The 27,682-nt window shown below is 43.8% G+C and overlaps 1 protein-coding gene across 1 annotated transcript; it reads left to right on the forward strand.

Annotated features, from left to right (window-relative positions):
* On the forward strand, positions 1-27,203 carry TNFSF8 (TNF superfamily member 8). The gene is made up of 4 exons (XM_004423366.3): positions 1-477; positions 9,120-9,162; positions 21,549-21,620; positions 23,430-27,203. The coding sequence occupies exons 1-4, from the start codon at positions 283-285 to the stop codon at positions 23,822-23,824; spliced, it is 705 nt and encodes a 234-aa protein (XP_004423423.1). The 5' UTR covers positions 1-282; the 3' UTR covers positions 23,825-27,203.
* Positions 27,204-27,682: the final 479 nt, after the last annotated feature.

Here is a 27,682-nt window from a genome sequence, read left to right on the forward strand (position 1 = left end):
TACTCGCGCCCTCTGACATCAGCCACCTTCTCTGTAGCTACAGTTTCTCTGCACTCAGATATTAATCCCTGGAGGTGAAAAATGAGCCTCTCCCCCACCCTTGCTGCCGCCTTTCGCCTCACGCCCCCAGAGAAGAGTTTCTTCGCGAGGCAGCGGGTGAAGGTTTTTTTCCAAGTCACATGATCCAGGATGCAGGGGAGAATCCTTCTTGGAACAGAGATGGGCCCAGAACCGAATCAGATGAGGAGAGATAAGGTGTGATGTGGGGGAGACTATATAAGAATGGACCCAGGGCTGCGGCAAGCACTCAGCCGAGTGGCCCCTTCTCAAGACACAGCCATGCATGTGCCAGGAGGCTCGGTCGCCAGCCACTTGGGAACCACCAGCCGCAGCTATTTCTATTTCACCACGGCGACGCTGGCTCTGTGCCTCGTCTTTGCGGTGGCAACCATTATGGTGTTGGTAGTTCAGAAAACGGTAAGTGGACTCCTCTTCCTCGCCTTTCCTTCTGATTTATGTTCTGTTTTCCCCAGAGAGAGAACTTGGGAATAAACTAATAAATTGGTTGAAAGCCAAAAGAAACATATATTATGTAGAGAAAGGGAGAAAAGAAACTGGAACTTAACTCTCTGAAATGGTTTGCCTTTTTGAGAGAAAAATTTGTTAAGCCATCAGCTCAAAACCTTCTGGACTCCCATGAGCCAAAAGAAGGGAGAGGAGCTATTAGCCTTGAGAAATTAAGATTTAAATCTTGCTGAGCCTGAGACTCATACCAAGGAAGGAAGCAATAAGGAAAACTAATAACATATTTGCACAACTTGTTATCATGTCTTCAAGGTCTTCAGACCAGGTTCCAAGGTTCTGTATTTTGGGTCCAAATGTTCCTGAGTTTTCTGAGGACTTATTCATGGCCAAGAGCTTTTTTAACAAGGAATTAAGTTTCAGAGGCCCAGGTCTGTAAGGGAAGGAGGTGAGAGAGAAGACCAGGGCTTCTTAGAGCTTTGGACATTTCAGCATTAAAGCCCACAAGACAAATTGAAAGCTTCCTCCCGAGCCATTGCTTTGACGAGTTTAGGGTGTCAGAAGAAACAGAGCATAGAGGCAGAACACAGAAATGTTTAACACCTGTTCCCTCCAAGACTTCTCAGAATACTAAAACTACAGGCAATTATGGGTACACACAGAGGAGTCAAACTGTCTCAGGAAACTTATTTTGTTTGAAGTAAATGGTAAGATTTGTTGCCAAAACAAAAGAGATGAGGGAGGAAGCTTCTTCGTATTTTAGGAAATTGGTGTTTACAGAGAATCCACCAGTATGGGTTTTATAGAAAATACAGTACTGATAGGATACATTGTTCATGAATTTTTTAAGGAAGTAAAGTTTTTGTTAATTTTGTCATTTAAGAACTCTACCCGCCCCCCAACCCACATCCCCCTCCCCACATACCCTGGGAAAGTGAGAACATTTCTGTTGATTCCTTTATTGCTCCCATTTTTCATGGTATTACAATTCAGGGTTTTTTTTAGCTGTCTTAGGCTGAATGCTCTATAACTTATCGATTGCTAAAAAGAACTAGGCTTTAAAAGGCTTTGGTATCTGCTTCTCAAGTGTCATGAAGCTTTGAAATTTAAATGAATCTCTGAGGCTCAAATCTCCATAAAAGTGAAAAAAAATAGAAGGGCTAACATTTGCTTTAGATAGTAGAATTTATGAAACTCATCATTTAATGGGCTCTTCGACATCTACTAAGAATAATACTCTTGAAAACATTCTAGGGCACATTTTTTTCTGTAGAGGCTCTACAATTTCTGTAATTCTAATTTGATGTAAACCAGAGGTGTATCATTTTATAGCAATGGCCAAAGAAAAGAAATTGAAGTGGCTTTTAAGAAGTTCTTTAGTTAAGCTCGAAAGGAAGAAAGAGAGAGAGAATGAATGAACGAATGAATGAATGAATGAGAGAAGGATGAATGGATGGATGGATGGATGGATGGATGGGTGGGTGATGGGAGCAGGGTATAGAGTTGTGATTATGATATATAAAGCCAGAGAGACCTCCAGAATTGTCCTTATTCAAATCTCACTTTTAGTTGAACTGGAGTGGATCTTTCTGCTTCATTTCTGTAAACGTGGAAAATGAGGAACAGAAAGAGGACAGGGCTTGAATACAGTCATCCTGCGAAGCTGGTAGAGTCAAGACTGCTTGATTGTTTAATGCGAACAGCATTCCCTTTGCCAATACAGACAGTCACGTAAGCACGAAGAAACTTTGCTCCCCCTCTTCTCTTGGAAGCTGTATCTTCTTGTGCACCTATTTCCTAGACTTACCTTTCGTGTTTGGATATGAAAAGATTCACTTTGCAATCTGATTGCATGGTTTGGTGTGCTGTGATTTCTTAGCCTGAGAAATATCAGTTACTTCCTTAAAAGCTAAGGCCTATAATACTAATTGTGATATTCAGTGTTAAGTGTTTTACACATATCATTTCCAATAAATTATTCAAACATTAACAGTTGTAAGAGCCAAGAAGAGTTATCCCCTTGAGCTTGAGTTATCAGGGAAGACTTCCTAAAGGAAGAGGGAATGCAGGCTAACTTTTAGAAAAAGTACAACTTAGACAAACAAAGAGACTCTAACAGGACCTCTGGTAAAGAAATCAATGGGAGAGACCCAAAGGAACTTAACTTCACATCCCAATTATTGAAAAATGGAATGAGTTGATGGCTATGTTCCACTCTATGCATGAGGTTGGATGGGGGTAGAGGTGGAGAACCATGAGAATGGTTTTTGGCCTAAGAAGTCATAGATCTGGGTAAAAAGGCATATGTACAGACAAAATTTAAAACAAGACAAGTCATAATATATAATAAATGGTAGAAGGTAGGTGCATAGGTCTACCATGAGACCACAAGTTAAGAAGACAGTGTTTTCCCAGGTTTAGGAAAAGCTTCACTGGAGTTTGGCGTTTCAGACTGGCTTGAGAAATGTGTACAATTTTAAGCAGGTGGAGAGAGGAATCAGAGGAGAGGGCACTCCTGGTCAATGGAACAGCATGAGCCAAGAGATGGAGAAGAGAAGATGTAGGGCATGTAGGAAAATCAACTAAGATTGCCTTGAGACTTGGCCTGAAGATCAAATAACTCCAAGGTCAAACTCTTTGGGAGAGACAAAGAAAGAACTTGGGTTTCAATCTCAAATATTTATTGAGCATCTACAGTGTGCAGGACATTATTCTAAGTAATATGGATATAGCCTTGAACAAAGCCAACAGAATCCTGCTTTCATATTACTTATTACTTCTGGAACTTACTGTCTAGCAATGTCTTTAAAGTCTCTGTAGTGGTTGTATTTTGTTTTACTTACATTTAAACCAGTATATTTATTATAAAGTTTTATATTCACACGGTTTAAGAAAGGGAAACAGTGAACAAGGCAAAAGAAAGAAAAGCAAAAATCCCTTACACCCTCCCCACCCAACCACCAATCCCTCTTCCCTGAGATAACCACTATGAACAGTCTTCCATGTCCTTCAAAAATCTGTGTAAATCTACATATATACAGTACACACATGTCATTATAGTAAACTCATAATTTTGCACCTTGCTTTATTGACTTGACAATGTATCTTGGAGAGACTTCCATGCCAATACATGGAAGTCCATCTCATTCTTTTGAAGAGCCATATAGTATTCTATTTTATGACGGCTTCATAATTTATTTTATCTCTGCCTAGTGAAGGACACATGTTTTTCTTTAGAATTTTTGCTTGCTCTGCATGTCTGCAAGTACATCTGTGGGACAAATTCCCAGTGGTAGGAATAAAATGTGTATTTTTCACTTTAATCAATACTGTCAATCAGCCTCCAAAGAGATTGTACTAATATACTCTTGAGGGAGTAAAAGTCTTGCCAACAAAGAGACACCTCTTCATGTCAATGTGGAAAGAACGAAAATTGATTTATTGTTGAGTAAGCACAACAGAGTGCATGTACATAAGTCAGGATGAAATGTCACACAATTTATACAGCAAAGGAAAAAGAAAATGATAAAATTTCTCTTATTTCCTCCAGAGACAAAGGTTATTTAAGGAAATAGTTTGCAAGGTTGACACCAGAAGAGTTTACATTTCAAGGGGCTCTGAGGTCTTCAATCTTAGAGACATCTGTGTATTATACACCCAGAGACTGGGCTTGTCCCGTCCATGGAGAGATTTATTTATGTTCCAAAAGGTTACGGGAAGAGCTCAGGATCGTTGGGTTTTCAAGGAGACCCCTTCTAGGAAGAAGAGAAAGCAGCTGCCACTTTTACCTTTATTAGCAAAGAAAATCCCTTTTTTTAAAAAATTTTATTTTTACAGTACCACTCTGTCTCCCCATCAAGAGTGGAGCTGAGCACCTCTTAAGGGGTAGTGATTGTTGGAGGTGGTGATATGGCTTTTTTGTTTGGTTTTAAGTTCAGATAAAATACGGGATGAGTGGCATTGACTTTTTCAAAGGATCCAGGCCAGTTCTGTTGCAGCATAGATCATTTTTGGATTTGTCATGGTGCTTACTCATGACTCTATTCAGATGAAGCACTTTTTTGGTAAGAACAGTACATAGGTAATATCATATACTTCTTATTGTAGCACAGCTAGAGGCTTATGTCAGATTGTCCCATTATTGGCGATGATGTTTAGTCATTTGATTAAGGTGGTGACCACCAGCTATCTCTTTTGTAAAAATGCTTTTTTCTTTCTTATTAATAAGTAATCTATGGGGTAATACTCTGAAGACATATAAATCTCCTTCACTCCGTAGTTTTGGCATTCCTTGATGATCCTTGTCCGAATCAGCTAACGCGCTGAGGCTTAAAGAATGATGAGTGCCTAATTCTATCATCCTTCCACATTTATTAACTGGCAGTCTTCATTGGAGAAGAGTTCTCCATTGGAAGGATGGTGGCAGGTGTATGTGGGCCAGGGCATTCCAGGTGAGGCAAAAGAGTGAGCCAAGGCACAGCCCAGAGGAAGGCAAGCCCAGGTGTGAGGAGAGGAGTGGTGAGGCCAGAACAGAGGTCAGTCCAGACTGCACAGGGGGGCAGCAGGATGGTGGCAAGAAGTATTGATAGAGAAGGTAAGAGGCTAGGATGCCACTCCCATTGGCAGATTAGGAAGATTTCCTAAATCCATATATGAGCCCAGCTCCACACTCAGCCTCCTATAGCCATTCCCCACTCTCTGGGGAAGGAAGATCTCAGGTGTTCTTATTGCCTGCTGAGTAATACATTTAAGCCCTCGCAATTCAAAGTGCGGTCCGTGGCCCAGGAGCACCACATCATCTGGAAGCTTATCAGACATGCAAAACCTAATGGCCCATCCCAGACCTGCTGAATCAGAATCAGCATTTTAACAAGATCCCCAGTGGAAGAAGCGCTGCTTTAAGCCACTCTGGTCCAATTCTCACTTTCACTAACCATATCAAAACAAAGTCGGCCAATAAAAATAGTCTTTCTCCTGGGGATTTTCTATGACCTCCGTCTACTTTCTTGACGAGTATCAGGAGAATTTTCCCTGCAATTCACCATCTGTAGGACTTTCTATAATTGTTAAGTCTCTTCTCTAAGTCAATCACTAGCTCATGGGGTAAAGATGAAATAAAACAATGCATGTAAAACATTTAACCTTGGAGGATTAAACACCTCACCAAGTGCTTAATCATGTTAACTTGAATATAAAAGAGACATTCCTGGCAAAGATCTCCACGGCCCACCTTACAAGACAGTGTGAGGCCAGCAAGGAAGGGTATATGGAACCTCCCTGGCATATTTCAAACATTAGTTGCCTTTGGCCATATTCAATCAGAGAGGGCATCTTTTGTCAAAAGCAAATTTGGGAGCTGATTGCAACTGCACAGCATTGCTCTGTGCAAAGAAATGAGCCTTTTAAGGTATTGGGGCAAATTAAGCACATCAAGAGAGTAACCAAAATAGCTACCATTTTCAAGCACTTGCCAACACTTCATATATGATATCTTATTATGTCCACAACAACCCAGTGGAGGGAAGGATTATTAGCCCTCTAATCACAGTGATTAAAGGAAACAAGAAAACAGAGTTCTAGGCAGGGAAGATAAATTGGGATCGGGTCATTTCACCTGGGGCTGAGGAGGTTAAATTTGACAGTTCCTCCCTCCATACAGAGAAACATTGTTGGGGATACCCATAAGACACCCAGAGCCTGAAACAAAAGTACACTGAAGGAAGGGTACCCAGTTGGTAACCATGGAGATGAAGTTTCCTGAGCTACTCATTGGAGCTGAGAATGACAACCTGGAAGGGTCCATTTGTTTGTGCTGTGTCTAACCTATGTACTATCTACCTCAAAACCAACTCACATTCCCCACCCAGGACCCAGATCCCCAGGCAGGATTTGGGAGAGAATTCTGGGACTGGCCAAAGAGGAGTTGATGGACAGCACTTAGCATTGTGCCTAGGGCATAAACAGTCCTCAGCAAATTTTAACAGTTATTATCTCTTTATACTCTGCTTTTCTACCTCCAAATGCAAGGACTGCTAATGCGAGAGGACAGGATTGAAGAATGAGCTTTTCTATACTTGATTCTGAAGACAGCATCTCTTCTGGGGTAGTGGAAAGAGCATCAGGGAATTTCAGTTCAGGATCTGCCACTGACTCAAGAGTATCTGGGTTTCCTCTTCTGTAAAATTAGCTTGATGGACTGAAAGATGTTTAGGTTCCCCTCTGGCTCTGATTCTCTGATCTTTTCTACCATGGGTAGCCAGGGAAGCTATGAAACTTCATCTGGGGAGTTCTTAAAGAATAGTCACACTTCTGTCTTGGATGCCCTGGGCCCTGAATGAAGGTTTAACAACAGGACTCTTTCCTGTACTAAGATGCTTTGGTTTTGACGTCCTGCTGTCTGAAGTTAGGAAGTCAGAAAACCCTTAAATTACAGACAGAGGCCTCCCTGACCCCCATATAAGTTAGACCTGCCTCCCAATTATTATCTCTTACAAACTTGCTACTCAAATGTGTTCTGTGGGCCAGAAGCATCAGCATCACCCAGAGCTTGTCAGAAATGCAGACTCGCGGGCTCCACCCAAACCTGCTCAATCAGAATTTGCAATTTAACATCACCCCGGGTTATGCGTATACACACAGGTACTATCTTGAAGCAACCTGACTCTTCACAATGGCTCTTGCCACAACTCACAATTCTAATTATATATTTATTTGTATATTTGTAATGACTGCTTTGATGACTAAGCCATAAAATCCACAGGATGTCTTCCAATGACTAACATAATACCTGGCACACACCAGGTGCTCATTCAACATGTGCTGAATGTCAGATTCTCTGGCATTTCTCCAGCTGCTGGTGGCCACTGGGTGGGCTGCACTGGGTTTGCTGTTCTAGCATTCTCTCACTGTCCCTGGAGACTTTCCTGGGCAGCTGACAAATTCAACGATCTTAGCACCACGCTTAAATGTAGTGGTTTTTCTCTGTGCGTTCACATATCACACTAATTGACGGTCATGCTTGGCCGTAAATTAGGTGTTTACCAAATTTTGAAATGCTGTTTGTTGTCTCGCAGAGGCAACACAGTGGGGAATTTTGTGACGTCAGGTTTTCCTATGAACTGCATGCGTAATTTAGAGACCACAAAGGTACAGCATTGTTAGTTAGGTTAAGAGCTTCCAACTAAAGCAATAAAATCATAGATGATTAGAGCAATGAGGGAAGGATCTTCCAAGCCAAGTTCCCTTTCTTTCCCCTGAAAAGCTGAAGACCAAAAGTTTATACTGACTTCTGCCAGCTCCGGATCAGTGCTATGCCAGGGCTTTGCTGTCAGGAGACTCTCTGGACCCATGACCAAGCCCTTGGGCTAGAGAAGAGATCCACTTAACAGAAAACAAGTCATCAGTGGAAGGCAAAGGACAGAGCCCCTAAGGAAGTGGTGGAATAGAAGAGGACCTCCAGGTGGTCCCAGGTGTTCTTACAGAACTCTAAGAAAATAAGATGCGGCAGCTGCTAACTTCTTGTCCTGGTAGAGGTTGGGAAGTTGTTTTCATCCATGTAAATGCTCACACCTCTCTAGGTCTTTATTAATATTTCAATCCAATACACTATAGGAGATCCCAACTTGGACAGGTCAGAAGATGAATAAGACACTTCATTCCTTATTGGCAGGACACTTGAGGGTGTCTACATAGCTGAGGTGGGGAAAAGGAGCAGGGAGACTACTTAGTCTTGAGGAACTTGTTAGGGGTGGAGAACTGTGCCCATCTGCTTCTGCTGCCCATTTGCTCACAGCTCCCCAGTAAGACCTCCCTTTAATCCCAGCCTAGGAGGCCCCCCCTTCAGGAGACAATCTGCTTTTATCAACCTCTTACTTATCTATGTAAATATTTGTGTATATATGTATGTTTGTTATACAATAAATAATATAAAATATAATGTGAATGTATAAATATATAATATACATTTGTGTTTATTTATAAATATTTAGTATTATATTCAAATATAAACTTGTAATAAATCCACGAAGGCAGAGACCCAATTTAATTATTTATGGTATACTCACAATGCTTGGCATATAAACATTCAATTAATTCAGAATTTCCAACCACAGGAGAGATAGAAATGTACCTTCCCAGGTATGTTTACAACCTATTTTTGATGAATCAAACATGGAAAAAAACCACATGTATTTATACACTTGATTGTTCTTATGTTGACCGAAGGAGGAAAAAATAACACATGTGGAGGTAAAAAAAGAAAACAAACACTGGACTGGGAGTTCAGAATTGCAGATTCCGGCCCCTGAGCTGCCATCAACTTTTCCTTTTACCTCTCTCAGCCCCCACTTCCTCACCTGTGAAATGTGACTAGTGATTCTCATCTCGAGTTTCTGATAGGCAGGTTGTCAAGCAAAGAGATGAGAAAGCACATGGTAAACTATGTCAGTGAATTCATTTTTTAAAATTTGAGTCAGATGGAACACAAATTCTAAATTGCACAGTACTTTGAGGACAACGGAGATGGAAAAGAGAAAAACGAGTGGTTTCAATTGGACATCATCCTCACACTGCTTCTTTTTCTCTTTCTTCTCTTTCAGGACTCCATTCCCAACCCACCGGGCAAATTCCCCCTTAAAGGAGGTAAGACCTTGGAATTAGGAGTAAATATGTAGTGAATCACCCATATCGCATCCTAGTTGATTAAAGAGCAGAAATATCATGACAGTGTCCGACAGAAAAGTGGGTGGAGGCGGAGGTGGGGGCTGCTCAGGGCTGAGCTTATGCATCTTGATTCATCTGAATAGCCTCTGATCCACACCCTCATTCCCACAAGTCTCCCACCAGCCCTCAACTCTCCCACTAATGAAAATTCCACCTCTGGCATTAGCTGTTGCACGGACATGGACAGGAATGCAAAGAAGTGTTGTGTTAAAAGCTTGAAATCTGGAGTCGGGCCAATATGGGTATGAATCTTGGCTCTACACTCCACCTGGGAGCCTCACTTCCTCATCTACAATATGGGAATAGCAATACCCACCTCCCAAAGGTATTGGGGAAGCCAATCAGATCTTGTCCATAAATTGCTTGGCATGGCGACCAGCACATGGTAATCACTAAGTAACTGGTAGTAGCCAAAATGCATAATGAAGTTGAGGATTTGTGAAAACAGACCTTCTCCTCACCCCCGCATTTCCTATCATTGAAGTTACTAATTAATGCATTGTCTCTACCAGCCCCAGAGGGGTGCTATGCAGTTCGGTTAACACTGAAGATGAAAAACTTTGAGATCATCCGGTGAATGTTTTCAATGCACAGAGGAGGAAAAGTAAGACCCAGTGAAGTGTTATGGCCAAGGCATATGGAGCCAACCTAGAACTCAGCTGTTCTCATCTCTAGTTCTTTCCACCCATAACATTAACCCCATCTCAGTCCTGTAACCTTTAGAACCTAGATAGCAAACACAGCTGGGTAAACAGACAGCTCAGAGAAAAAAAGAAAGAGAAAGCAAAAGAGAAGAGTAAAAGAGTCATCATAGGCGCCCAGGCAGAGACACCAGGGCATCCTTGGGACCAGAGGACATAAGTGTCTGGACACAGCTCCTCACACCATCAGCATCACACTTGGAGTTTCTATCATGAAACCTTTTCTGCTGTCACCCAGAGACTTAGAAAGTAAGGGCAGGAGGCCCGAGACATACAAGCATTCTGGATCTTTCAAGACAGACTAATAATCTCAGCTTTGTCAACAATATCTTAATCTTGGCTGGAATTACTTAGCATGTGACCTCAATTTCCACAATGCCTCTGTAGACAGTCACATTCACGTAAAAGGGAGCATGGTATAATGCAGAGGTCAGCAAATTTTTTTCTATAAATGGCCAGATAGTAAATATGTTAGGCTTTGTGGGCCATGAGGTCTCTGTTGCAACTAGTCAACCCTCCTGTTGGAGTGCAGAAGCAGCCACAGATGCTGTGCAGGCATGGCTGCGAGTCCATAAAACTTTCTTTACAGAATGAAGGGGTGAGCTGGATCTGACCCACAGATCAGAGTTTGCCGACCCCTGTCATGGAAATAGCACAGGCTTTGGAGTCAGAACATGTAACACATGTTCTTATAGAGCCTGCAAAAAGCCAAGTGCACTGCATAAATGTCACTTTCCCTTCCCCATCCCCACCATTCCACCACCACATCCAGCTAGATTTTCCAAGGAAGACCAGAACCTTTCATTTTCTAAGAGGGGGAGGCGATCTTGACCAGGAACATGATCTCAATGACAAGGACAGTTTTGATTGGGCAACGTGACCTCAGCCATTCTGGGTCTCAGTTTCTGTACTTCCACATCGGTTGCCAAGCACGGGGGCTCTAACCAGTGGTTCTGGCTGTATTCCACAGAGTGGAATCGGAAAAAGAAGGATCAAGCAGCCCCCTTTTCCCATAGCCAAGTATTTGTAATGTAAGGGGCACCCCTTTCCTCTGAGAGTATGTCCTCGCCTAAAGTGGTAAAATGTCCGTTCTTTTACAATGTGAAGTTGATATGGATGGGAGTTAGTTGGTTTGCTTTCTGTCCAAGTTGTTTTTGTTTGTTTGTTTTAATGGTCACAATAGGCAAAATCAAAAGCTGCCCATTCTATGTTGGTCACTGAATTTTCATTTTAGGGTAAATTTCTTTGGTCCATGAAATCCAAAATTTTGGGAGCCATGGACGAGATCATTTATCAGATCCCTTCTTATTCGGGCCATCACTGTAAATATCAAAACACAAACGAATCCAAAACCAACCTCAATCTACAATTCAATGCTTCAGCAACAAGATAAAAAATGTTAATAATAATAATCCCCATTAGGGCTGTGACTTTTGTTAAAGACTCTCCCATACCTGCATTGTGTTGATCTTTGCCTCAATCCTGTGAGCAAGCAACGTGGGAATTGATATTCCCATTTTGCAGACGAGGAGCTGGGGCCCAAGCAATCACGGTGACTTGCCTAAGGTCATCCAAGGAATGATGGCAGAGCAGGGATCAGAATCCAGGTCTCCTCTCTATCCCCCTGCATGGTGTAGTTTGGCCATGAAATGTTAGTGACCTGCTGTCTGTGGTCCCTGGCTTTCTCCTGCCTTTAATGCAAGTCTACTCTTCTCTTAACTCGGCAAACTGAGACACGGTAGTGGGGTGAGGTGGAAAAACCCTACCTTGGAGCAAGATGTGGGCTCCAGAACTGACCCTAGCACCAGCAGGCTGTGTTTCTCTGGGCAAGTCTTTCCTCCTCTCTGGGCCTCGTCTATAATGTAACAGCGAGAGGCTAGATGAACTGGAAGGTCCTTCCAGTTTTGACACTTTAGGATAGTGTAATTCTCTCATTCACTATGTAAATATAGAAGAAAAAGTCTAATAATAATCTTGGGGGAGTCTGAAGCCACAGCCTCCTCCCCCAACAAGTTCCTCTTAAATAGGCACAAGCAGTAAATTGTCCCTTTGAAAAGCCATTGTAAGATGTTCCGGGCAGAGGGGAACCATATCCCAGAAACTCCTAGGGCAAGCTCCAGGGGCATGTGGTTTGTCACTGGGGTGGACAAGGGCAGAAGCTAGATACTTGCCGGGAAGGCCTCTGCCACCTACTGATGGAAATCGTCCACCATTAGCAGGAAGCCAGCAGCAGCCCAGAGCCTGGGAAGCAGGGCCATGTAAAGTAACTTCACACAAGATGACACTCAGCTGCAGGGAAACCACAGAAAACCAAGCCTTTTTGTAATGAAAGGACTTCCAAGTCTTAACAAAAGCTGCCCGTTCCCGGCCAGGAGAATGGTCACCAGAGACTGCCGCCTCCCACCCACTCCATTGTGCTTAGGACTCAGTGGACGATCCTGGGGGTTCAGCCAGGACTGTGAGCCAGGAAGAGCCCTGGGAGGAGAATCTTCCACCACACCCTTCTCCTCTCATCTAGAAAATGGAGTTAACAAGGACTCCCCCACAGAGCTGATACAAGGGTGACATGGGACAGCAAATACGGCCCTTGTCTGCCACCTGGCTGAGCCTATGTCCTTTGGACACAGGGTCTACTCTATCCCTTCATCTCCAAATAAAATGGCTTCGTCCATCCCCACACATATGGTAAGGAAGCCAGGAGGGCTCAGGGAGAGCAAGACTGGTGCTGCTTCTTGTCACCTCTTGTTCCAGTTTTCTGCTTCCACTACATTTCGACTCTCACATGTGCTCACTTTATGTGGCTTATTTGTCCAAACCACAGAATGCAGATGCTTTTGCCTTGATTTCCCCCAGAGTGCCAAAGCACCCTGCTTTTGTGTACAGCAAAGTTCACAACAGGATTTAGAGTACCCAAAGAAGTGGGTGGGGCAATGCATCCCATCAGAGGACGATGCAATTGAGTATTAGAAGCCTCTGTTCCTGTAAGGCTTCTGCCACTCCAGTCACTGGGAATTTCTTGAGGGACAGTTCTCCTCCCCGGGGCTCAGCCCTCTGTCATGCATACTGACCCACAGTCCTTCCTACCTACTTTTATGTCCTTCTCCTGCCCGTTTTCATGCCCCCCACTTCCCCTCACAAACTCTGCAGAAATTCCAATTCTACTGACTTTACTTTGCCCAAAGATTTTGGTCGCCTTGGTCTCAGCCCTAGTCCTTCCTAAGATCCCAAAAACCAAATGACAGTTCTTCCCTGCACTGGAGGTATTCTGTAGACAACTTTTAAGTCAGGTTTTCCTTTATTCCCTCACTACATATGTATGAGGATCTGGCAGAGTGAAAATAATGGATATTGACGGGCTTTCACCATGTGCCAAGCTCTGGGCTGAACGCCTTGTAATTCACTCGTGCAGTCCTCACAAACCCCAAGGAGCAATTATTAGCCTTATTTTATAGGTACAGAAACTGAAGCACAGAGAGGTTTACTGACTTGCCTAAGACTGCACAGCTAGCAAGGAGTAGAGCAAGACTTCCAAAATCCACCTTGGAGCCCTCTTGCTTAACCAGGATTGTATCACCAGATGCTTAGTAAAGCCTGACTGTGCTTCCTTCTGGTGCCCCTACCAGATCTCCAAAGCTAGGAATCCTTCCAACACTCTTAATCGCTTCCTCAGCACCTGCTCTCACAGCTGTTTGCTTTCTTGTTGCTGAAGCATGCTCTCTGTTATCGAGCCCTGGGGCAGAGAGGGCCGTGAGAGTGACAGTATATGTGGGTGTGCGTGCGAGGTGGAGTGGTGGGGAGCATGAGCAGCTCATGGCTGGGGATCTCGAGACCGAATTTAAGCAGCTGAGGAGTCTTGAGACCTGGATGATTCCTTCCCTCTCCACAACCTGCCAGTTAGAAGAGGTCTTTCTTTCCTGCTAATGTCATGTGGCCCCTACTATCCAGAGGTTCCTGGAGGCCCTGACAAAGTTGAAATAGTAGATAGACTATGTGTGGGTCCTGACAACCCCTTCAGTGCACTTCCCATCCTCGCCCGAATTCAGTCCCAGCTGAAGATGAGGTAGAAAAGGCGAGAACTGGGTTGAACCTTGGAATACCTCCATCCCAGTCCCAGGACTTGGAGCCACTCACTTTCCCTCTCGAGGTCTGGAGTTTCCTGTTTTCTAAAATGTCAGGAGTGATGGGGGCAAGCCAGATGACCTGACCCTGGCATGGATTTTGCTTTGAGTATAACATTCCAGGAATGGAATGAATACCTTAGGATTCTTTGACCATTTTACCGTTCTAACAATTTACAATTTTTGCATGGCTTAGCAGACTGCCCTCCTCCCCACTCATCCACCCTGCTGAAAAGCAAGTGTGGGCCTTGAAAGAGATCAAGTAAGGTTGGCTCTCTAATTGTACCTAGTGAACCCACCCCCAAAGAAACAGTAAAAGCTACCCATTGAAGGCAATGAAACAAAACCATGGAGGCTGGCTACTCACCAATCCCCAGCTACCCCTGACGTGGCACCACTGACAGCAGAAGACCACCTCCCTTCTATCAGATGGATTCATCTGGATCTAGATCGCCCATTCCGCCAGTTGTTGCTTTTCCTTTTTCACAGCAAGAGGGGGGACTCCTGCTCAGGGGGTAAATTGCTTTTCAGATAGTCACTGGCCTCAAAGAGCCGATTTGCTTCTCCATTTGCTTTGAACACACTCAAAACCCACTCTTAAACTGTGCTTTTCTTAAGGCAGAGCTAACAGGAGTCAGGAATCTCTCTACAAGAAATAAACTAGAAAATAGGCCACTCAGAGTCAAGTTGAATAGGGTCCTAGGGAGGCCATCCAGAGGGCTAAAGCCAACTGTACCTACTCCCCATCCCCCTGCCACCGAGGAGAGGAGGGAGGAGAGAGGAGATGGGAGAGGAGGGGAGACCAGAGGAGAGGAGACGAGAGGAAAGAAAATATTCAGGTCACTGAGAAATGGATTAACATTTACACCTGAATTTAGCACATACAAATCACAAATCTCTAAATCCAGAGGAAATCCTCATCTTTCAAATACTTTTGGGGAATGAAAAAGGAAAGAAAGAAAGAGAGGTGGGGTAGGGGGAGGGAGGGAAAGCAGGCCTATTTCTCAAACTGGCTTCATTCTATATTTCATCCACGCTCTCTGGGCACCACATTTGTTGGCTTAAATGTCTACAAGCCCAGCAGGGCAAGCCTTGGTCGAGGGAGTGGGAGCCAACCATTACCTGGTATACTTTGGTGGTGGACACCAGGCTCTCTGTTATGCATTGTCTCATTTAATCCCCCTAGCAGCTCCTCAAGGGAGGTTATTATTATTCTCACTTTTGAAAGAATTCAAAGAGGCTGAGTGACTTATGCAAAACCACACAACTCAGTAAGCAGTAGGGGTAGAATTTGAACCCAAGCCTGTTTGATCCCAAGCTGAACTTTCCAAGGATGCTGTCATCCTTCTGCATCAAGAATATCTAGGCAGTGTTTTTAAAAAGTTATTTAAAATGTTAGCAGATCTCTGGGGCTGGCCCGATGGCATAGTTGTTGAGTTCACGCACTCCGCTTCGGTGGCCCAGGGTTCGCAGGTTTGCTTACTAAGCCATGCTGTGGCAGGCGTCCCACATATAAAGTAGAGGAAGATGGGCACAGATGTTAGCCCAGGGCCAATATTCCTCAGCAAAAAGAGGAGGATTGGCAACAGATGTTAGCTCAGGGCTAATCTTTCTCACCAAAAAAAAAAAAAAAACAGTGTTAGCAGATCTCACCATATGATTCACTTTGCCTCTTAAATTATAAACTTAAAGGTGCTTTTTAAGTATCTCCAATAATATCAATTCAACCTGCATTAGGTATAAGTGAATTCCGAGGAAATATCCATAGAGTCAGACAGGTTTACGTTACATACTGTAACAGGTCAGGATTGAAAAGACTCCAGAATCCTAAGGAACCTTCAAGGGATCCGAATGAGTTCCAGCTTGATCTCGATTTGTATTTACTGATCACCTTCTATGTGCTTAATGCTGAGCATGCTGGGATGAGGATTCCCTAAACAGTTTGTAAATTTAGGGTCACCTAACAAATAGCCCATCCTGGAGCTTCTCCATCACTAGTTGGCCTGGTGGCCTCAAGGAAACACTCAACAGTTGAAATGCTCCATAGGTTAAGCATTCACTTTGATTCCCAATTCTACTGATAATGGAGAGACTCTCCCCTAGATGTCACTGTTGAGACTCTGCTGGATATTCCACCAGAGGGATGGAACTAAGAAGCCAGGACATGCTAGATGCAGACATTAGGATAACTCTTCTCCTTCTTGGAAGGATTAAAATATTTTCAACAGATGGAAGAAGGATTCTGTGCACTTTCCTGGAAGCAACAGATGGCCTCAAACACTTAGGTACTTAATTGAGCAACTCTAAGCCATCCGATAATGCCATGAGCTTTGTTTAATGAGCATTTCATGAGCCAGATCACTTTGATGAGAAGCCTTGCTAAGCCATGCCACTATAACAACTACGAGAAGGGGAGTAGAGGAGGAAGGGACTACCATTTGCTGAGTGTCTCCTCTAAGCCACGTGCTGCACTGGCCACTTGACATCCACAACCTCATTGCATCTTTGCAACTTCCATACATTTGGGCTGATGGTTACCATCCCCACTTCACAGATGCAGTAACTGGGGGTCAGGAAGGGGAAGGGGCAGGTCTGAGGCTAAAAGCCTTGACTAGAATCCAAGTGCTCTTTCTGAGATGCACTGTGTCTGTCTTGTCCTGATATCTACCTGGAAGCTTCCTGGCGCTCAGACCATATACCATCTGGCTGGAATGGTCCTCATTATTTGTTTTGCCATGTTGGGAATTGTTGCATCTTAATGGAAGCCTCATTGCCCCCTGACTTGTGACTTGACAGGGTTCAGCACGTGGACCTGGAGTCACCTGCAGGCATTCTCCCTCAGGAGGGAGCCCACAAGGCTCTTTAGTATTTGGTTTCCCAGCACCTCCAGCTGTCTCGTCAGTTTTCAGTCCAGTGTGATGGTAGCTGCAAACCCACTTCTTCCTATATTTAGCGCCCACTACTCCATGGACTGGACTAGGAGTCAGGAGCTCTGTGCTCTGAACCCAGTTCTGCCACTAACCTACTGCGGGTCTTGGGCCAGACCCTCAGTCCCTCTGGGTTCAGTCTCCCCACTCATAAAACCAGGGTCTTGATTAACTTGGCACCTTGAGATCTCAAGGTGGGGTCCAGTCTTCAGGTTGCCATTATTCTGACTTCTAGAACATGATCCTTTCAACTACCTTCAGCAACATCTCTCTCTCCCTATCTCTCTCTTCTGTGCAACTGGCCGGGAGGGTTTCATTGGCACATATTTCTCTCCAGACTTCCAAACAAAGCCCAAGGAATTTCCTTGATCCTTCTAGAGGAGGCCAAAGCTTTAGAAAACAGCTTACAAATATTGCCCATCTGAAGGCCTTGGTCCTCAGAAGAATTCACAGAGTACTTGATTTGTCTGAAAGATGGAATGCCCACAGAAGGGTCAAGGAGTCCTGTGCTCTGGTCCTGCCTCTGTCACTAACCCATGGGGTGACCTAGGACAAGTCTGCCCTGGGGTAGCATTGGGGAGCACATGTGTTATGTGGTACCAAGCCTGGACCAGGTGACCTCTCAGGGAACTTCCATCTCTACGAACCGTGCAAATCCTTACAGAACCAGGCTATTCATAACTTAGATTGCCCCCAGACTAAAATGTTCTGTTCTGCCACTGCAGGTGTCTGGAAATCTGAATGTGTGAAAACAGTCTCCTAGCAGGGGTAGAGCAGCATGCCCACAAAGACAGGCAGTTGGAGCTGGGACCAACTTTCTGCCCCTGTAGCAGGCACAGCAATGTACAGCTAAGTCTATACAGCCCACTGGAATAAGCTAGAAGGGTCCTTCTAGATCATCAGATCCACACTGCTCTTCATCTAGCTAGGGACACTAGAGCCCAGAGAGGAGAAAGTCCTGGATTCTAACTCCCAGGTTGTCAACTCAGCCACGACTTGCAGACAGTTCTCATTTCCTAACCCAAGTGTTCAGTTCTTCAGACTTAACCCCTCCAGACATTGCATTCAGCTGGGAAATGAATGAAACAGGGGTGTTTTTCTCCCTATGTTCTCTGCATTCAAAATTCCAGGGACATTACAGGATTCCAGCTGCATGTAGAACCACTTATTTATAAGTCACTCCTTCCTGTCTTCATAACCAAAAAAGAAAGTCATACCATGGACTCACAAGGTGATGCAGAGACTCAAGCCACATGGCTGATGTCCCATGAAATGTTCATCTCACTCTTGACAAGAGCTTAATGACCCTCAAACCAGCCCAGTGCATGTTTGAACAGCACTAACAGGTCAAACATTTGAGCTGCCGGCACTATAACTTACAGTGTGATCTCTCTGTCCTTCATGAAGGTCTGCCCATGGCCTCATCTGAGAAATGGGAATGAGAGCAGTGTTAGCCATTAGCTGAGGGCATCATCTCCTTAAACTTCCACTTGGAGCCTTAGTGTTTGGGCCCCACAGAGCAGGCTGCACTGTCTTCCTGCTGACAGCTTTGTCAGCTGTCAAAGGCCAGCAGTTGGCCCTCCTCTAGGTTCCTCTCCAGGTTCAACAGCCCCATCCCATCAACAGCTTCTCTAGAATCCTGGTTCCCAGCCCCTTTCTCTTAGCCAGCTCTAGCAATGTCATTCTTAGAGGGGGCTGCTTGTGTTTTTCCTTTCGCTTGAAACCATCTAAAAGATTCTTTAAGAAAAACTAAAATACACCATGCCATTTGACTTCAGGAAATGCAAATACTTCAAAATAAGTTTTTTTTTCCATCCTTGGGTTTCTCAGAATTACAACTGAGGTCAACCCAGAAAACATGCAAAGACCAAAGGGGAAAGAAAAAAAGAACCCGTATGTGTGAGAGGCAAGCCCAGGCTTGTACTTCCACAGCCACCTGTTTACAGAAGCTTATAGATGCCACCACAAGTGGCGTGGTATGAAGGGGCCTCCAGCCAGTGAGCAGAGCCTGTTCTTGGTGGGATGTGCTGGCCTCAGCTCAGGGCATGAGTCTTCTCCTCCCATCTAATCTAACCTAACCTACAGAATGGATGGGAGAATGTGGCCAGGTGTTATTCCAGCCAGAAGGAGGAAGGCAAGCCACGCATCCACATTCACCTCACTCATGCCATAAGAACTTACCTGACATCCACAGAAGAAAGTAAGAGAGATGCACTAGATGATTCAACTCAACAAACATTGACCTAGCATCTTCTAGGCTGGGCAATAGGGGTGTACAAACAGTAGTCTCTGCCCTGAGGGTTCACAGTCCAATGGAGGAGGCAGATAGGCAAACAGAGAGAAGGGTCAGAGAAGGTTTTCCAGAGGAGATGACTGCCAGGCTGTGCCTTAAACAAGGAATAACTTGCCCAGTGAAGGCAGAGGGAAGAGTAGGTGCCAAGGTGGAATGGCAAATCAACATGGTGTGTTTGGGGGCACCACAAGCCCTCAAACTCTAGTAGAGTGGTCAGCAATCCACTTGGGCATTAGGATCAGACAGCCTGAGTGTGAATCTCCACTCCACCACCGACCAGCTGTGGAAATGTCAACAAGTCACTTAACTTTCAAAGCCTCGGTTTCCGTATGTACAAGATAGAAATCATTATAGTACCTTTCTCATGGGGTAGGTTGTGAGAATTAAGTGAAATAATGCATGTGACATGCTCAGCAGAGTACCTGGAAAATAGCCATCCCTCAATATGTATTAACTATTATTATTATTACTAACTCCATGGCCATTATTATTATTGGGACAGAGAGTGCAAGGGAAAGAGGGAAGGTGAGGGATGAGACTGGAGAGGTCAGTAGGGATCAGGACACAAGGGAACAGGAATGCCATGTAGGGGAGCTTGGCCCTGATCCTGTAGGAACAGCAGAGTCAGAAAGAGATTCCAAGCAGAGAAGACTTGAAGCCAGACATGCCTCTCTGAGATTCCTTCTGACTTGGTGTTCCACACCCCAAAAGAGGAGGCTGGGCCAGAGGGACCCTCTAACAGTGGTCACATTGCATTCGAGAATAAGCAGCCCTCGGTGTTGTGGTTCTCATTCTACAATACCCCAAGAGTGTGGGCTGTGGGCTGAAACAGGCAGAACAAGGACACTAGTTGGAGGATGACTGAGAGACGGGACCAAAAGAATGGCAGATGGCCTACCAGCCCTCCTCCCCAAAGAGACCTTTGGACCAGAGCCTCTTTATGGGTTGAGGGCAGAGAAGGATGACAACTGCCCTCCCTGCCCCCCAACTTCTAGCAGTGAGCTTCTTCAGACAGCAGAGGGAACCCTTCACTTAACTTTCAACCAGTCCGGGCCCCACAGCTCTATGAGGAAGGCCAGGAGGGATTTTCTCAGGCCTGGGCAGAGAGACCAATGGAGAAGATTGTTAGCCCAAAAGATATAGCCCAGAAATTCAGTGAGCAAACACACCCGGGTGTGGCCGCTTCCCCTGAATGGGCCTGTGGCCACCTAGTCTCTGATGGATGGAATGAATGATCACATCTGGTGACATCATCCAAAAGATGTCAAGGTCATGTCATAGATCTCCCAGTTTTACAGACAAGGGAAACCAAGGCCCAAAGAGAGGAAGGGATTTGCCCAGAATAAGTTGAATCCATGAGTCATTGTGGAAAATGTATAACTTGGTTCTTTGCATACAAAATAGTTACTATAATAGGAAGAAGCTAAGCCACCATCACCAGAGAATACATTAAAAATACTTTTATTTCTTAAATACCATAATGACATAAACACTGTCTTTTCCCCCTGCCAAAAAAGTTTCAGATAGCAGGATCCCTGCTTAGATCTCTTCAATCCTATATCCTCTTAAAATTGAACACAACAATGTGTTTAGTTTCACTGTCTAGCGAAGTGGCCTCCAGGAGGAAACTTGGCCTCAGGAATAAGACAGACGTGGGGGTAAATCTCAATGTTTTCATCAACTTGTTTGGCCTTGTACCACTGACCATGTCTGGGCATCAGGATTAACCTTGCAGAGTTAGTCTGAGAATTAGATTAGCTGAAGTATGTAAAAGTACACAGACCAGTATCTAGTGCACTCTTAAGGGAAGAATGGCAATAATTACTATGAGCATTATCGTTCTGACTACCACTGCCTGGCTGAGTGACGTGGGACAATGTACTTAATTTGTCTGGTCCCCGGGCTTTTTTCCATTTGTCAAAGGGACTTAATAATACCTCTCTCATTGAGTTGCTGCCAAAATTAAGTGAGGTGAAATACTTAAAGTGACAAGAATAACACCTGGCACATATAGGAACTCAGATCATGTTTGTCCTCTTCCCCCAACTTCCACAGTCTTGCGTAAAAGCCCAAGTGGAAGCAGTCAATTAACAAAAAAAAAACTCCTAAGGTACTTGATGGCAAAATGAGAAATGAACAGGTTTGCCTTTTGCCCCCCAAATGAAAACAGAAGAGTAATTGTCTCCATCAAAGAGTTGTGGAAAAAGATCTGACGTCTCCAGTTCCCAGAGCAAAGATATTTAACATGCGATCTCCTTATTTGTAGGAAATTGCTCGGAGGACATCTTATGTATCCTAGAGAAAGCTCCGTTCAAGAAGTCATGGGCCTACCTCCAAGGTCAGTAACCAAATCCAGGAAGCCTAACCATGTGAGGGCCACTTCCTGTGGCCTTTCTGAAACTTTTAAGCCAGAGGTCACAAGTAGAAGCCCACGCCAAGGGGGACCTGCAGATGTGTTCTGCAGATAAAGCTGCACGATATTTTATAATTTGAATTTAAATGCCTTCGGGGGAAAGGGGAGAGTGTTACTCTTCGAAGCTACAAGGCTGCCCTTTCCTCGGCATCACTGACTCCCTAATGCTGCCTACCTGGCCTCTGAAGGCATCTGTGTTCCACCCCCACCACTTCCGTCTACTCAGCCATGTACGAGCTGTGGGCCAAGTGCACAGTACTCTTCCTCACGCAAGGGAAGCAGGCTCTTAATCTCTGCCTCTATCAAGTTATTCACAGGGGAACCACAAAATTGCCTTGTCCCAGATTGACGGCTTAATGAACATGTTGGCACAGGGCCTATTTGCATACTGCAGCACACTTCAGGAAAGAGGCCTCTCATAAGTGAAATAATCAGAGGCCCTCACACTGGGAAAGAGGAGATATGGAGGAGATAGCCAAGATCCGCTGCATAGCCATTCTGCTCATTTAAAAAATTCAATTTTGCAGTTAGATTAGTTCTCACTCTTCAGTTGAATTGCAACAAGGTTTAAAGGGAAGGAATGGAAGTAATTAAAACTAACATGCCAGCTTCCCAGTTCTGAGAGTCACCCTGACAAATTAGTGCTGATTTTCATTTTAGGACTCAGAGAAACTTGGCTTCTGACACAAACATGTCAGAAGTCATGTCAGCTTAGAGGGTCTGCTAATTCTCTGCTTTTCTAATACTCCTAGCTGAGAAGAGCCCCTTAATGTGCACTTGAGGAGTCTATACAAATATGTTTGACTGCCCTTTGTTGTTTTTTGTTTTTGTTTTTTGAGGAAGATCAGCCCTGAGCTAACATCCATGCCAATCCTCCTCTTTTTGCTGAGGAAGACTGGCTCTGAGCTAACATCTATTGCCAATCCTCCTCCTGTTTTTTTTCCCCAAAGCCCCAGTAGATAGTTGTATGTCATAGTTGCACATCCTTCTAGTTGCTGTATGTGGGACGTGGCCTCAGCATGGTCAGACAAGTGGTGGGTCGGTTCGCGCCCGGGATCCGAACCCAGGCCGCCAGTAGTGGAGCGTGCGCGCTTAAGCGCTAAGCCACGGGACTGGCCCCTGACTGCCCTTTGAAAGAGAGAAAGATACTCAAAAATTCAGACAACGAATGGTTAAAGGATGCATCTTAATGTGAAAGTTAACAGTCTGAGATTCTCCTGGACATCTTGATGCCTTAATCAGTTGCTCATTGAACAAAATTGAATGTCCTATCTCTGAAACTTTGTGCAATGTCCACCAAATAATAATCCCCATTGATCAAATGTTCACTGATTGATTGAATAAATGAACATGATAGTCCAGAACTTATGGGGAATCCAGTTCAAGAGTTTATAGTCTGAAAAGGAAAAAATAATAATTATAATGACAACAGAATAATATAAGAATTAAGTGGAAAACAATTCTGTAGGAAGTGGAGGTCTAATATCATGTGTGTTCTGATCCTCCAGCTTTGAGCGTTAGAGAAAAGGAAGAAAGGGTTTTGTACCTATGCCTTGATTACTAAGCAGCACCTAGAAGGTGTAACATGGAATATATTCCAGGTGGTTGGGACAGCAGGCAATATTATAGAAAACATGGGTCTTGAATGGAGAACCTTGAACAAAGACTTCAAATTTTCCAATCTGTCCCTGAAATTTGCCCAATAATTCTGTTTTTTTGTCTTTCTCTTTCCAGTGTCAAAGCATATAAACAAAACCAAGTTGTCTTGGAACAAAGATGGCATTGTCCATGGAGTCAGATACCAGGATGGGAATCTGGTGATCCAGTTCCCAGGTTGGTACTTCATCATTTGCCAACTGCAGTTTCTCGTAAAATGCCCAGAACATTCTGTCGACCTAAAGTTGGAACTTCTCATCAACAAAGATGTCAAAAAGCAGACACTGGTGACAGTGTGTGAGTCTGGAGCACAAACCAAAAACATATACCAGAATCTCTCTCAGTTCTTGCTGGAGCACCTCCAGGTCAACAGCACTATATCAGTCAAGGTGGACAAATTCCAGTATGTGGATACAAACACCTTTCCTCTTGAGAATGTGCTGTCCATCTTCTTATACAGTGGTTCGGACTGAACCATTTCTCCTGGCCTTCAGGAAGAAAGAAGCTCTCTACCATATAGTACTTCCTCCATCCAAACACTTGGGCAAACAGCAAACTTTAGACCAAGACTGAAACCACAAAGCGTATTAAATAGTATGCTTCTCCTTCTGTCTCTTGGGAAGATACAGTTCCAGGGTCAACACTCTGTTTCGAGTGATGTATCTTTCAGATAGAAGGCAGGGAAGCAATATGTGGTGGACAGAGTCCCACAAGGGAATCAGAGGGATGGATTTACGCCCCAGCCCAACCACTAACTCATTGTATGACCTGGAGCTATCCCTTTCCCCTCCCTGGAACTCAGGATCCACATCAGAAAAATGAAGGGGCTGGATTTGAATTTCTCCAAAGTTTCTTCCATCTCAGAAGACCAGGCTCCCTCATCACAGACTTGTGAACCAAGAATCCAGGCAGTGTTCCAGAAGCCCCCAACCCAAGGAAAGGCCCTCACACTAGTATAAAACCAATGGTGTCTGGCTGCATGGCACCTTAGCAGAATCAGAATTGGACCACAAGGTTCAGGGTACCTGGCCAAATGATGTGAACTGTAGGATCTAAAATGTATAAAAGAAAGGACTGCCAAACTGACCATCCTGAATCTAAGAGGCCATCTGACCAGGCTTGACTCCATTCCAGTTAAGACTGACAGTAAGCCAACAACAGACAGCTTTTGTTTTCTGTCAGGAAAGTGCTGTGTGTGCACTTGTCACTCAATCAGCGTGCAATGGTCAAGGCGATGTGGTCATTTGGTCAGGGAACAATTGCTGCCATCTCTAGCACGATCTTTTTCTGTTCCCTGCTTCAAACACCTCTCAGAAAACCATTTCTGTGGAGGGTTTTGAAGGCCCCACAAAGTTGTTGATAGACAATGATGACCCGAAAAATGGCGAGAAGGACTTCTGAACAATAGCAACTTCCTCTCCTGACTCAGGTAGCCAGGGGATTTCTCGAGTTTCATCAATTCTTACATCTGGCCATCATCTTTGAAGGGGCATCTTATTTGTTTGAAAGAAGGACCATTTGACTTGAAGTGTAAGCCCCTGATTTTATGCTGCAGAAGGAAAACGGACCCTTAACTGCTGTGCAAAAGAATGGAGAAAAATTTGTGGTTTTCTCAAGAGGGAGGAGAGAAAAGAAAGGAGTAGGAATTCAGAGAAAGACTAAAAAAGGTTTAAAAGAAAAATAAAAAAACAAGAATGGTGGTATGGATGAGAGGGATTTGGGAGAACAAATTGGCTAAGGGACAATTTTAAGTCATTTGCTGAGCAGTGTGCTACGTCAACCTCCTCCTGGGTCTGCTCTGTGAAATAGTCAGTAAAGCCTCCATTTCTCTTTAACGCTTTCTGTGAGTAGATTCTTGGGGAGGAGCGGGCATTGGGAGAGGTGTTGAATTCAGCAAGCCAAGTGATATGTGGTAAAAACATAGACAGGTTTTAAGGACCCACAGCTATAGAATAAGGGGGCATCTGGCATTTGAGTTATTCCCTAATTCTGTAGGACAAATGAATTTTGCTTAACCAACTCATGCATTCCTGAAGTATCTGCAACCTGAGCATGTGTAAGCTAAACAAATTTTCTACCGTCATATTCTAACTTGAGAAAGATTCCATTTTCGTTTTTCACCAACCATCCTCTGAGCAGAGGTACATGATTTTTGCGTTGCAAGTGGTTCCTCCTGTCAGTCTCTGTTAAGCAATGCTCCAAAAGCCAACAGCTGAAGACACAGGGGGTAGAGCACTTAAAGGAATCTTGTAGCAAGACAAAAATTGGAAAAGAGAATAATCATGAATAACTCAATTGAAAGATACATGGGGAATGGACAATTTAGGAAGTTTAAAACTAAATTCTGTTACTCCCTGAGGGTTAACCAGCCCCTGGGAATGTTATGAGCAAATGACACTATCTATGCAAGTAAGACAAATAACTTTTCTAACTGGGAACCCAGGCTACCTGAAACATATGCCTCGTTGGTGAAAATGCAACTTCACTCAGTTGAGTGAGACCCCAACACACACAGTATACTTGTAGAACTTGTACAGGAAGGTGATGGGTGAGACGATGAAAAATAACAAGTCAATGTAGACTAAATATATTCCTGCCCTTGGGAAAATTCATAGGACTTTTTTTCTCAACGTTTGGTAGGAATCTGTCTATTGCCCACTAATGCCTCCTGTAACTCCCTTATCCAGTTCCTTCTCGGAATCCTCAAGTCACACAGAGGTTGGCTCAGAGAATGGTCCAGCACCCCAGGAGGGTTGATATGAACAGTCTCTAAAGGGAGAAAGTGCTGAGAGAAACTGGGCAGAATTTATCAAAAAAGAGAGGCTTCCAGAATCCCTGGAATACCACTGATTATTCTGGCAATGGGGGACAAAGCTTTTAAATTAAGGGGATAGAGCAGTGAGTCAGTGTCATCTCTAGATAGATCCTGAGAGATGAACTAAGCCAATGTTTGAATGGAAGACCAATACGGGGCGGGGACTTGCCATGTCCTCACACGGGATAAGCAGCAGAGCTAAGATTCGAGCCCGGCCTCCTGACTCCTGTCTCTGCACTTCCCACCAGGCTTTTCTGATCTTCTCCTGTAGCCTGTCGATAATTCCTCAGCTCACATCTTTCAAGCTCTCCATTGGAGCAGTCCTCAGCATTCAGGGATTTCCTCTGTTCTGCCTTGTCCCCACTCCAATCACTCCAGGATCATCATTCTAATGTGAGGCACAGAGGGTCTGTAGATTCAGTACATGGTCAAATCACAGAAAAGGGTTAGGGTCTCATGATATAAAAGTTCTGTCTGTCAGAAACTGAAGAAATATATGACAAGGCCAATATTTTTTCCAATAAAAAATTAAAAGATTGTTGTTTTAATTTGAAGTGATGCATATATATATGTGTATGTATATAAAATACATATTTGTGTATTATGTACACATAAATATGTATATATGTGTATTATATACACACATATATGTACATATATGTGTATGTGTATATATATGTACTTTTCCCTAGTAATTGTTTTACGGGTCATCTGCTTAACCTGGGGTCAAGGGAGGAAGCCTGATTCTTGCTCTGGGCATTGCAAAATTGATATATGCTTGTATTTATTTTTAATTATGAAAAGAACAGAAAATAATATTTTTCCCATGCCTCACCAGCTTATTTAATAACTATTAATATTTTGCTATGTTTTCTTCTGCTTCTTTTAAAACATTAAATAATACAGGTAGAGCTGAAGTCCCACTCCTCCTCCATTTCCCTACACCCTCCCCAGAGACAACCACTGCCCGGAAGTTGGTGTGTCCCCTTTGCTTATATAACTTTATCCTTGTTTTTCCATAAGAATATATAGTACAATTTTGTGTGGTTTTTTGAATTTTAATAAATGATATCATACTTTATATAATATTTTGTGACTTGAATTTTTTCATGTAACATGAAGTTTTTGAGATTTATCCAGACTGATACATACAGAGCTAGTTCATTCATTTAACTGCTAGCTACTATTTTATTGTTTGAATAGACCCCAGTTTGCCCATTTTCTTATGGATTTAGTTTGCCTCCCGATTTTGTTGTAATAAGCATATCTTCCTGTACAACTCCCACCCCTCAATGCTATTTTTCTATACAGAAAAAATACTCTTTAAAAATTATAAATAGTACCCTAAAGCTACTGAGTCAACCTTGGAGAGTGAGGTTAATCCTCTCTGTGGTTAGAGGTCATGAGCTGGAGCTTTGGAATCTGAAGAGCTCTTTCCATCTTTCCTAAGAACTTCTCTGCTCTGCACATCCAGCCACACACAAGCCCTGGGTGCCAGTGCAGGGCCAGGCCCCCA

The sequence above is a fragment of the Ceratotherium simum genome, chromosome 29 (genome assembly GCF_057802395.1).
Source record: "Ceratotherium simum simum isolate JZ-2026a chromosome 29, ASM5780239v1, whole genome shotgun sequence".
Taxonomy (NCBI): domain Eukaryota; kingdom Metazoa; phylum Chordata; class Mammalia; order Perissodactyla; family Rhinocerotidae; genus Ceratotherium; species Ceratotherium simum.

What these genes read in the sequence shown, in the direction of transcription:
- TNFSF8 (XM_004423366.3), top strand. Translation starts at nt 283, where the DNA reads ATGGACCCAGGGCTGCGGCAAGCACTCAGCCGAGTGGCCCCTTCTCAA. An exon ending in CAAATTCCCCCTTAAAGGAG is followed by an intron (nt 9,163 to 21,548) that starts GTAAGACCTTGG and finishes CCTTATTTGTAG; the next exon opens with GAAATTGCTCGGAGGACATC. An exon ending in GTCATGGGCCTACCTCCAAG is followed by an intron (nt 21,621 to 23,429) that starts GTCAGTAACCAA and finishes TTCTCTTTCCAG; the next exon opens with TGTCAAAGCATATAAACAAA.